Here is a 12,953-nt window from a genome sequence, read left to right as displayed (position 1 = left end):
CTGCTGCTGTGATCTGATACAGACCTTGGAAACAGCAGTGAGTTCTGTGCATCACTGGTGGTTGTTAGTATTTACCCACCTGGTTTGGAAACTGCTTACATATCCAGCTTTGTCCAGGATTTATGGCAGAGGTCGGGGCCTTTGCTATAGACCTTGGACAGCTCGAGTGAAGGCTGTGTGCATACTATTGACTATAAGTCCAAATGCATTATTAGCATTAAAGCGTATGTAGCTTTATCACCACTTCAGGTCAATTATATTGAGTTGATGTATTGCCAACAGCTACAGTTCTACATCCTGTAGCAAAGCCAGAAACCTTTCCATTAATGCCTTGGATTTAATGCTAGAAAATCAACCACTCCGTTGTTTCAGTCACTGCACTCATGAATAGAAATAGAAAAAAAAACGTAACAATGTGATAATAGACCCCTGAATCAACACCTTTTTGTTAGGACCAGCCCATAGTTTTCTCTTAAAGTTAAAATGAGCAATTTTTCTGTGTGTAACAACTGTGAAGCTGTGTTTGGTTACTAGATTCTCATGCTCATAACAACTGGAAATGAGACATGGGAAAACAAGGCCAATTGAATTGCTCAAAACAAATTGCTGTTGAAATGCAGACACGGTGATCTCTGAACTTCAGCAGAATAACAAGTGTGATACAGTTACATTCATGAGCCACTGCATCATATTGTCCGGGGAATATTACACAGCATATGAGCCTTTTGTATTGTCTAGAACTGTGTAGTCAATGTACAGCCTGAGCATCAATGCTGTTTATTCTTCTTTTGAAAAAAAGAGACCATTTTTAGCCATGACTGCAGCCTTGGTTTTGATGGCCTGTGTTAGGTCCAGTTTTGCCAGACCAGAACTCCTGTAATTAAGTTTGGCAGCAGCGTGTTTAGGGATTATGCCTCAGTTACAGACTAAGTACAAATCAGTCTGCATGAGTAAGAGCCCTGCATACGAAAGCATGGGTCAAGAAGCAAATTAAATTATTTTACTTGATTCATTTTCTTCTTATAATTATTAGATTATCTTCTATTTCTAATTCTCATTAAATGGAGAATATAAATTAGTATGAATGCATGTAACACTCGGCTGATCTCTGCCATCACACTTAATCACATTTGAGCTGAACTCGAAGGAGAATGCTTCCTATAAAGAAGATGATTAAGTGGCTGCTTTTAAAATTTTTGATTTATCTCGACACAACTAATGAGAAAATTCAGTTAGTGAATTTACAAAAGCTGTTATTCAAAGGTCATTTTCTATCCTCATCTTAATATCTCAATCCAACTCAATCACACAGGATTTGCTTGGATTCCCACAATCTTACTTTCTTTCATTTATCTTTGTAATTTTGCTCTTGCTTCACTTTGTTTTTAATTTCCCTGGCTCATGTTTCTCCCAACATGAGCTGCGGTCTTTGAACAAGGCAGGCTCTTTGATTGCAGAGCAGTATTTCTAATCTGAGCCTCTAACAGAGCAGCGATCTGACTCCTCTGACCTAACCTTTGTACTGATAACAGTCAGCAGTAAGTAGTCTACTGTAATACCTACAACGAGAGCATATTGGAGACCGGTGCAGCTTTTTAAAATAGACACCTAACTTGGTTCAGCGCCAGCCAATAAAACATAACCTCTGCTTAGTCTAGATTCAAGTGAGTGGGCTTTAACTCTCCATGGCCCATTGGCTGGCTGTTTACAGCGGACTCAGGTGCCATGGCCGTCAGTAGCATGGGGCATTGTCCCTTACACAAGAGACCCTAGTCAGAGCCTATACATATATCAGTCGGCAACCAGACAAGTGTACATTTGGGTCTCTCAATGAGCTCTTTGTGTTTTGACCTTTACTGTAGCCACCTTCTGCACAGTCTACACATGTTCCCATATGGTTTTTTTTTAGTGTCTTTTTTTTTTTTAAGGATTAGGTTGGACTTGAGTCTCTAATCTCCTGTGCTGATGTGAAATTCTGTTTCAGGTTGAAGATGTATGTCCACGCTCCATTCGATCACGTGAAAATCTTCATGAAAGCAGAGGGGAGAAAGGCTAACTCTGTGAGGTGAGATCTACTTTCCATTTGTCACCCATCTCATTTCCCATTTTCCCATTATCAGTATAATGTAATTCAGCCTTAATTCCCCGGAGGGAATCATATTTTAGAGCTCCCTCTTTATGGAGCTGTGTTAGCAGGGTCAAAAAACGAAAAATCTGGTTCCTGTAGGACTGCACAGGTTAGATGGCTTCAACCACAGTCATACGGTTGGAACAGGCCTCCCCAATCACTGGGCCACTGAGTCGGTTGTATGTGCTGAAGCCATCACCTGTCGTAGTTGTTCACTCTACAGCTTGACTGATACTGGATTTCTGAGCTCAGTGTTGATATGTGAGAGGGGAAGAAAATCCAATAACGACATGTCAGCCAATATTTCTATTTCAACTTAAATACATAAAGAAATAAGCAAACAGTTTTGATAAGGGTCCCTAAGTTTGGTGATTAAAGAATTGTGGCCAAGATTTGTCCGGAGTGAGACAAAGAAGGAATCATTTAATAGCTCTCTGTTTAAACTTTAGCATCTTGATTTTTATTAATATATTCTATTATAGTTATGTTGCTAGTTTGGTCCGTCCTCTACACATGACATCTATTGCATGTTTACGCCTCTTGTGAAACTAATAGACACTTTGTACCTCAACCATACTGTACCTTGGCATTTCTCTTACTTATAGGCCGACATTTGTACCAATACTGATCAATAAGCTAATATTGGCTCCATACATCCGAATCTACTCCACACAGTTTAAGGATTTAGCTCTAAGTTGCAGTTTTATTACCGAAGGAAATAACATTTTTGATAATCACATTTCGATGTTATTGTAATGTGATTATCAATCACAGTCACAATCAATTGGAAGGTAATGCAGAAGATGTGGTTTGATTTAGAAATGTTTCCCTGCATAGTAAAACAAAAGTAGTACAACACTTATTACAGACAAATATATAGTTTAAAGATAAGATATGGGTTTTATTTTTATTCTATTATATGTGACTGAGTTGTGAGTATAAAATAAACTGGAAGGCTTTTTTTTTTTTTTTTTTTTTTTAATCTTCAGAAGTCAAAATCCTGTCATTGCTCCGGCATCCTGTCTGTGTGACCGTCCTGATCGTTTGATTAGACTTGCCAGTCATGACTGATTTATTCAGCATGTATGAAATCGACATAATTTATTTATGAATATGACATCACTGACTTGTAAATTCCTGCGAAACTACACAGACTTTTGGCAGGGAGGCCTTAAGGGTTTTTTCTCCTCCCCTTTTTACCTGATTCCAACATTGAGAAATTTCACTGATCAAGAAAAGTCTTTGCAGCTTTTATCTGCATCTTCCATCCCTCCTTTCTTTCAATGTCTCCCTCACTCACCCTACTCTATTTCCATAGTTTCAGTCTTGTGTGTGCCCTCTCCTTCCGCCGTTTCTGTTTATCTGTCTGTGTTTTTTAATGGAGTTCAGGGGATGGTGTTGATAGCACCCATTGGCTTTGCCTACTTTCAGATTCTTTGGCTGTTCTCCATTTCCACTTAGTCATGGAGTGAATAATGATCCGAGTTGCTCATAATCATTACCCCTCTGGCCAGCATGAAACGTCATGAAACTCCCCATCCCATCCTTCATCCTTGTAGCACATACACCTTTTGTTTTTCCCAGTGGGCTTAGCCGCACACCCTTTCGAAGCAGATAAGTTATATTTTACGTTGGCATATAGAGAGGAATTACTGAAAGATGAGTGCAGAGATGTGACACGCGAGCCAAGATTTAGCGTGAGCTGTCAGGCTGTCACCTTCCCATGAATTAAATAAAATATGGAATATCTTTAGAGGTGTCATTATCTCTGATGCCACACACCTTTACAGTGTCACCTTCATACCGACAGTCATTACAAGTTAGTTTAGAGCGCTGCTTTATCATAGGTTAATAATGTATAAGGCCCATTGGGTGAGAAAGTTGCTGCAGATTTGAACTCACAAAATCCTGCACAATTTATACTATCACATATTTGTTTCTGAACAAAAAGTGTTACCACCACATTAAAGCCTCCAGCATGTCTATATGCAATTACAGGTGTTTTTTTCAAATTGTGTGATTAACAAGCTTTTGCATCTTGCCATAGTTACCCCATACCCATGTGTTTGCTCATATAATATTCTCTGGAATATGGATGCAGATTTTATTACACTCAAGCACAAACAAGGCACACCTGTGCACCTCTATAATGTTACATAAGAGTGAGCCACAGAGCAGGGATTGTGAAAGCCTGATAAACCAGAGAGGGTTTGTCCACAGTCTCACACACACATTAAAACGTTACCCTGCTGTGTGTGGATCCCTCTCCATTGGTGGCAGTGATGGGTCTGTGTGCACGCCTGAGTGTTTAACAGGATACAACTGCGCGGATATAATTTTATGATTTTAGCACATGACTAAGTGCTCATTGGAGTGTAATGAACGACTGCTTAGTGATGCCTTGCTTTTTAACAGTCATGGTTTTTGTTCAGGCTGCTAAAATCCAATTTTGAAATAGAATAAGGAATTTGACTTTTACCGTAACACTACGATATAATGAATATGTGAAATACTCAGGAGAAACTGACTATATGTACATATGTGCCTAAGATATAACGCATGATAGACATCATTAGAAGACCCTTTAAAAGGTCCAGGCATCGACTGGTTGCAGCAGTAGCTTAAACTATTGTGTACGCCTTCAAGCTTTGCTTAATATAATGTCATTTCCTGTGTGTTGTGTGTCCTGTGTGTTACAATTATACATAGATGTGTCAAGGACCTCCATTTCTGCCCACACTTTAATGTACTTCACCGTCCACTTGATTTTCTACGAGCTCTCCTAATTCATAATTGTCACCTGTTTTTATTAGCCTCTCACTTTTAGAGAGAGGGACGGGATCACATGAAATGGTCACGTCGAGGTGAAGAAGTATCTAGGCACAAGCATTCTCTGCCATTTCCTGAGAGAGATTTTAAGAATGAGTCACAACAGTTATCAGCCACGCAACAGCTTTGCCAGTTTCGAGAGAGTTTTTATTAACGACTCCTAACAGCTCTTAGCCTGATACAGTCACAAGCATAAACCAGACATCGAGGAAAGAATGTTTTGACTGTGTCTTGTCATGTCTATGATAATGTGTAATTCAGTGGCATAAAGTTCCTTCTCTCTATCCCACGTACTCTTTCAGCAAACTTTTCATGTCACACCTTTAATAGCTCTGAGTATGGGCCGCATAATGAGGGACTTTTAAGTCAGTAATTCAAGCCCCAGTAAGTGTTTATTTTCAAGGTTATATTGCAGATGAATGAATGGAAGTAGGGGAACATTGGGATGCTCGTCCAAGGCGGAATTGCACACATTAACAGGGTACAGTTACATAACAGGACCACAGGCACAGACTATAGCTCTAATAAGAAGAGAGGCCCCCTGCAGAGTGAGGTCACATCCCATTTTAGGGGTCCCAAACAAGGTCAAAGCATTGCAACCTCAAAGACGCCTCCATGTTTGAATAATGCAGTCTTAGAAGAAAACCCCTCATTTTGAAAGGTATTATTAATGGTATGAAGTCATGGACAGCAGTAGTAATGGCTACTTAGAGGCCATTTGCCAAGTCTAACACAAAGGATGTGACTGCATGTTTTTGTTGTTGAATGTGTTCTGGAATATCAACCCCCTCATAAAGGGGCTCTTGTGCTAAACTAAACATAGCTGTGTAACCAGTCAGCACTCTCTTACTGGAAAGGAGACAGACTGTGCATCAAGAGAACCATTCACACCCTTCTGGATGTTTGTTTATGTTATTTTTTAATGTTTATTTTTTATTCACTCCACTCCTGAGATCCAGAGGATGCCCTTTCCTCCTTTCCCTTACCTCTCCTTTTCCTCTCAGCCAGCCGAATCCCACAGAACATCTCTGCCTGTTGACTTGTCAGAAGTAGAGATGCGGTTTTTACTTTAGCAGCCAAAAAAGGAAAGCTCTGTGTGCATTCTGTTTTTTAACCAGTGTTGTGGACCCATCAGACAGTGAGGTATCTGTCCTGTCCAGTCTGTGCTTTCTCTGACATATTTGTGGCAAGCCCTCTCCTTAGCCATCCTGAGCCCGTCGATCCGCTCTCCCTCAGCTCGCCCTAAAGCTATGTTCAAGTTTGTTTCTGTGCAGCAGATGTTTCCTCAGGTCTCCCGCAATGCTGGACTGGTTTTGGGTATTGTTACTAAAATAGAAGGGCATTAACAGCAGAAGATTATGTTACATAATTGTTCAGTGCCACAGTTGGAGTCCTGTATAAATTTGTGGTCATCCTTATTTACTAGTTCCTGTCGGCCTCAGTCGTACTTTGGAATTACAGGACAGGTCATGCTTGAAACGAACATTGTGTGGTCACAACAAGTCTAAAGGCAAAAGTGTTTTTACAAAACCATGCTAATCTGTCAAATATAGGGATAATGGTGCGTGCTGTCAGACAATCGCTCTTTATTTGGACACATGGAAAGTAACAAAAGTAGCTGTGTGAAGAGGAAAAACCTTGCATGTCACTGAGTGCAGAAGGCATGCTTGTCAGGTTGCCAGTTTTGTTGCAGTTACAAAAAATTCCCCCCCCCCAACTCTGGCTTTGGAGGGATGCGAATCTTGGTTTGCATAACTTTGTCTATCAATGATGAATGTTAAGTTTTGTGATCATGAGCAGCAAAGCACCCCCCCACCCCCCAACAGTGACAACACAACGGTGACATTAAAACACAATGTTTTGATGGTAGCTGTTCAGTAGTCGATGACTGCCGGACATCTTCATCATCCATCAGCCCAACCCTAGTTCACAACTGGGCTCCAGTCCATCACCAGTTGCAGTGACAGTCTGATTTCAACACAGAGCATGGAGAAATTCAAAGTATTCATGATCTGATGACCAGCAGATTCAACAGCTGCATAGAAACACTAGTCCATTACTGTCTATCATTTAACCCCCATTGTAATGAATGGGGTCTTGTCAATCTAAAAGTGCATATGCAAAATCCATAAGTCTGGTATATATTCAAAAAGGTTCATCGATAGTTGCGGCTGGATTTGAGATCAACGCAGCAATCAAAAGAGTAAGACCAGGTTTGTCAGCAATTATTGCACAGTTCCTGTTGTCTAAAATGTGCATATTTAATGTTTGGCTCACCGATTTCAAATGTCTGTATTTTAACATCAACTTAAGCTTTTATGCGTTTCAACATTGGTTTAAGCAGCATGTGCGTCCTTCAAGGTCTGATTTGCACATTCACAACATTTCTAAATGAGGCCCTGGTCTTTCTTTACAGAAGGACACACAACACTGAAGATTTAGTCTTAACAAAAAAAGCAGAAATGAAAAATTACTAAGAAGTGCTGGAAGCCTTTTCAACATGAACCCAAACATGAACTTTTTTTCTATGTTACAGTCGCTCTGATTCACAAACATTACTGGTAGACACTCATTCGTTTTATGCACTAGATTAATTCAAGAGCTCAAAATAATGTCTATTCATGTCTATGCTGCTTTGTCCCTACACCTTAGCACTGCTTCATCCTAGCTGACGAGTCTCAGTGGTGGAGGGGAAAACAATAGCAACCTCCCTGAAGAGAACATCAGTCTTGTCCTCTGCTCTGTTCATTCACTAGAACACTATATAGAGACCAGATGTGTGCATGTTCTTGGCTGAATCATTCAGCCGTGCTTCTAGAAATGGCCCGAGCTTAAACAATCCCATCGACACCACAGGGAGCCTGCTGTGCCATCTTACCCATCTTGTTGTTTGCAAACACTTCTGTTTTAGTTTAGTTTGTATATTCGCAAAAATAGAAAACATCCGTGAACATTCATTCATTACAAGTTAGACATAAAAACAAGTGGAATGGAACCGGTATTTGTCTGGTATGCACATTGCAGATGCATGCAGCCCTGCATGTTGATATCCTGCTTTTGTTGGCTGGGATATTGTCTTTAATTACTTTGCACATACCAGCTTTTCAAACTGGTTTTTATTACATAAACTTTGACCCTATCCCTGTTACCTTTTTCTTCCTTCCCTAGAACCTGTGTGCCAAATATTGTGTCCCTCTGTACATAAGCTATTTCTACTCTTTTGGTGGGGAGATGGGCCAGAAATAGCCTGCAGCCATTTGTTGTACTGTGGCAAGAAATTTCCTGTGTGTTTTGAGACCCACAGGCTATTACTTCTTTATTTTATCCTGTCCTGCAGGAAGCGCCAGCATATATTGCCGTTTATTTGTGGGACCATGCAAAATGATCTTTAGCCCACCTAAGAGAAACTATTTGAGGAGGGAGCGCTTCTTGGAAGCTGGCCCACCAGTAAAGACCTGTAAATGTCACATTATAGCAGAGTGCTTTGATTGGCTTTGGGAGTGGGTGTCTACCTGGGCGGTTCTCAGTCTGCTTGTGCTTTTAGCAAAACAAACAATGGCTCAATAATCTTCAGTCTGGCACGGGTTTGACAGTTGGCGGGGATGGTGCCAGTTGCTGTATGTATCCAAAATATATGATGCCTTGCGTTTTGGTGATGACAGCCTAAGCTGGATGGTTCTGAATCAGTTGAGTCTACACTCAAGCCATGTCTCCCAAGAATCCAGTTAACTATTTAGTCTGGTGATTTATGACCATCCCTAATGCATGACAGGACTACTTAGAGACAAGACTAGACTGATGTCATCTCATACAAAGAGCTAAAGGATGGTTAAGGGAGCCGATTCATGTGCTTGTGAGAGATGTTGTTGATTCTTGGTAAAGTCTGTTTCCATCTGTGGAGACGAACACCAAGCAGGATCTTCAATGTGCCAAACCATGACTCAAATTGCTATCAATCCTCAAAAGATTCTCAGCCATCAAAGTGCCACAGGCAGCTGGAAATAAAGAGCTACAGTTGCCAATTAGAGTTTCAAATGCAGTGGCCATGTTTGCTCTCTTTGTTGCTACCTAGCCCCTAAAAACTTGAAATTGCCTACAACAAGCCTAATTACATAATTTACCTCAGTTTCCTCGTAATCACCTCTTTGTGTTTTTTGTGCACCCATTTTGTCTACAATAGGTACCATGAGTTGGACATTCGCAAGAGCCTAAGGGACAACCTGAGCTATAAAACACTGATTGAATATCCTGTGCTGCACATTGTACTCAGAGATCATTGGAAGAACTATCCACTGAAAAGACCAGGTAAAAAAAAAAAAAAAAAAAGCACTCTAATCGAGCTTTGACTGTCATGAATTGTGATGTCCTGTCCCTAAGCTCACCTCTGCACACTAACCTACTGATACTGTATTTGCAAAAAAAAACATTTCATCACTTCATCACTATATTCAGCTCCCCCTTTTTCACCTATGCTTTCTGTAGCTACACAAAAGCATGGATATGTGACATGAGTCAAAACCCTATGTAGCCCCAAAACGCCAACCCCTCTCCACTTCCCCAATTCCAGCAGCATTGTATCATGTCCTGGTTTCTCCAGCTGAGACTTTAAGACTCCCTGCTCCCTTATTTTTCACTATGGCAACACGCTACCCCAACGGAAATGAGGGTGTTCTGCAATGCATCACACACACCAACTTAACCTCAACAGCGACCGTGTCCAAAAAGAGGATCAAACATGGCTTACTGTCGAACAGTGACCTCATGAGTTATGAAATGACAGAAGATGAGAAAACAGGAGATCAGCCTGTGGTTTCTGTCACCTGTTTGTCACTTTCTTTCAGTGGCGGATGTTTAAGGCCAAGAGGAGTCACGGCAAAGAAGGACTGCATATCATGAGAAAACATACAGCGATTTGCAAACAGTGTGTTCAAACTGTGTATATCTGATTAGGGGTAGTATGGTCACAAAAGACCACACTAGCCCAGTATCATTACACTGTCAGGCCCAGACAAGCTCAGTGACGAATGAGGTAATTTTAGTCTGACTGTGTGTTTTCTGAGATAAGGCCTTGGTGCCACACTGTTTTGCTATAATGTTAGCCATAGAAACATCCTGATAATTGGACATGCCATGGCCTGGAAAACTGTGCAGGAAGTGATAAAGAGCAATCGGACACTGTGGCAGTGGCATATCCAGTAAGGATGAAGTAATGTTGAGGGTCTAGCAGGCTCTAACCAGGCTGCATACAGCTGGGCAACATTCTGGTAGCCTCTCTTTTGATGGACATTTTTATCTTACTGTTATTTGGATGAGATTGTTAGATGTCCTTGTAATGTTACTATCCACAGAGGGAGAAAAGGTTATGAACAAAATATAAAACTAATTTAGCCCCATTTGCCAAAAACCACTAACTCGTGGGCTTTGAGTCCCATGTGAGACACTCACATTGACTCCCACCTTTAGTTATGGTGGCTGCAGGCGTCTCTCACTATTAGCTTGCTAAGCAAAGCCACATTACTCTGCTGTTTGGAGTAGGGCTGCTAATGATTTGTGTATTTGTCCTGAACCGTTCGGTATGGTCTGCGGGTTTCCTTCGGTATGCTACATGACCCAAATAATTACTGTATAGAATAAAAATCCACTTCCACTGTTGTGCAGAATAATAATTCTAGTGTGCCAGTATGCCGGGGACATTCTGGCTGTGCACCACTCATTTTTAGCATGCTCATGGATGTACTAGATGGCAACTTAGTCAATTTAGCCTGACTTCCTGCAAACACTATTATTAAAATATGCACAGTGAAACTGGAGTGAAACTATATTTACGTCTCCCGTCGGCTTTTCACTCTGTTTTAGTGTGAAGCTGTTCGGAACAACTATAAATACATTTGATATCAGCCGTGGTCAGACAGCACATCGCCACATCTGAGAGGGAGAAGTGTGAAAGCAAAAGGAGGGATTTGGTCCCTCTGATATGTTATATATGACATCAATGAGCTACTGTTGGATGTTTAACATGGCAAACATAGCAATTTATGATTTCTCAAAACATACAGACTACAAACAGACTATAGATTATGGATCAGTATGTGGATCAGTGACGGCAGTCCGATATCCAGTGCGTGCATTATGTCAGTATCTGATATTAGATCGGATTGGTCCCAACTCAAAAAGGACTAGGCAAGTTTGTAATCTGTTCTGATTTTTCAAGTGCCTGTTTCATCAATAATTGGACAAAAGTAGGTCGATATTTATATTTGTGGTCAATTGAGAATGCACACAACCCATGATTGTGTATATTAATTTACCACAAATCTATGAAAATGGATAATTGCACAACGTGACGCAGGCATAGCTTTTTAATTGCGTCTCATGTTACAGCACAAAGAATTGAATTAATTACATTAATCTTTAGTATTATAGGCTCAGCTGGATAACCATTTTGGCACTTTTGGCAAAAGTGCCTGAGGTTTAAAGTGGATTTTCCACAAATTAACTGCAGGGAGATCACATTGGGGAATAATTGCTTATAATTCACAATTATCGTTTTTACAGTCATTTATTCTACTGCTTTTCTTTCACACGTCCACCCTACTTTATTGCATAACTAATTGCTTGGCACGCTGCCTCATCCTGGAAACCAGCATTGAGCCAAACCATAGCGTCATCATTCCCAAACTGTCTGCACTGTCCCTCTCTTTCTCACCATTTCTGTTTATGACCCCAGCTGTGCTCTAACCGCTTTTCTGCAACTACTCACTCTTATCACTTCTTTATATGTTTGGACATGTAAGAATGTTACTGTTGCAAAAGCCATGTTTAATCATCCTTTTTACACACAAATTGGGTCATATTGTTTCAGCGGAACCTGCATCAGCCTGCAGTAGTTTTGCAACAAAGAAAGAAGGGGTGGACCAAGAAAAGAGGGATGTGACCCAAGTTACACCATCCTTTCACGGGGCTTGCACACCGGGGGGAACCAACATCTGGACAGGAATCCCTGGGACCAGCCCTGAAACTGGACCGCCACAAGAGAAAAGGGCCAAGAGAGAAGTAGGGGTGGAAGAGTTGGAGGAGGGAGAGATCATGGACAGTAGTGATGAAGAAAAAGAGGACAAAGGAAATGCTGAGGAAAACACCCCTTGTGGTATGAGTTGTCGTGGTGCCAAAAGCCCTACTCATGACATGATGATTAAAAATGAAGCAGCTGACAGTGTGAATGTTGATGATGGCATTAATAAACACAGTGACAGTAAGGGGGATCACTCTTTAAATTACTTGGGTTCAGCTGATGGCAACGCTCCTGCCAGTGAAAGTGCCGAGGTCAGCATGACTAAGGAGGATGCTGTGAAAGAGTCAGGGCCTGTTCACACCCGTCACTGTCATGATGAAAATGAGCCAGTTAATGCTGCTGACAGCTGTGGATTGGAATGATAATGCCCAGATGTTCAGGATGAAATGATGAGGAGGCAGACGTATCTGACAGGAAGCCATCAATCTTGTGTCGGTCTGCAGTGGACCAGTGCAACCCGGCAGTGTTTTCCGTTGTTTTAAACACGCTGTCTTAAGAAACAAGAACAATGGTTGTGTTATATGTTTATACTAAATACCACTTTGTCATTATATATAGATGAATTCACTTCAATGTTAATGTTTATAATGGAGGTTTAGCTGTCTGGAAGCATGCTTTCTTAAATAAAGACATTTTTTTGATATTAGTTCCTTTCTGTACTTACACTCTGTGCACATCTGTGGTGGATTTTTAGGTGGTCTCATCTATATTTTTCAATTTACTGTCAAACTGCTTTCTTTACCTTGGACCCAGTGCTGGACAATCTATCATGACACAGATAGCGTGTGTTGAAAATAGCTTATGCTCTGAACATACCTATCTGAAGGTTATCTGGAGCTTCCGATCAACTTTATCAGACTCCATCTGTTCTTAATGATCACGGGATATGATTGAGAGCTCCAGAACACCTAATAAATGGACCTG

At 40.9% G+C, this 12,953-nt stretch overlaps 1 protein-coding gene across 1 annotated transcript in view; it reads left to right on the top strand.

The window, feature by feature from the left end:
* znhit6 (zinc finger HIT-type containing 6) overlaps positions 1-12,677 on the top strand; it is a 30,870-nt gene extending 18,193 nt beyond the window's left edge. The window contains exons 8-10 of the mRNA XM_070832573.1: positions 1,985-2,065; positions 9,138-9,262; positions 11,820-12,677. Of these exons, the coding sequence (XP_070688674.1) occupies positions 1,985-2,065; positions 9,138-9,262; positions 11,820-12,391 (778 nt within the window). The 3' untranslated portion in view covers positions 12,392-12,677. The remainder of the gene's footprint in view (positions 1-1,984; positions 2,066-9,137; positions 9,263-11,819) is intronic.
* Positions 12,678-12,953: the final 276 nt, after the last annotated feature.

The sequence above is a fragment of the Pempheris klunzingeri genome, chromosome 6 (genome assembly GCF_042242105.1).
Source record: "Pempheris klunzingeri isolate RE-2024b chromosome 6, fPemKlu1.hap1, whole genome shotgun sequence".
NCBI lineage: Eukaryota > Metazoa > Chordata > Actinopteri > Acropomatiformes > Pempheridae > Pempheris > Pempheris klunzingeri.
The sequence above is the reverse complement of the archived record's forward strand: the minus strand, read 5'-3'. Positions and strand labels throughout refer to the sequence as shown.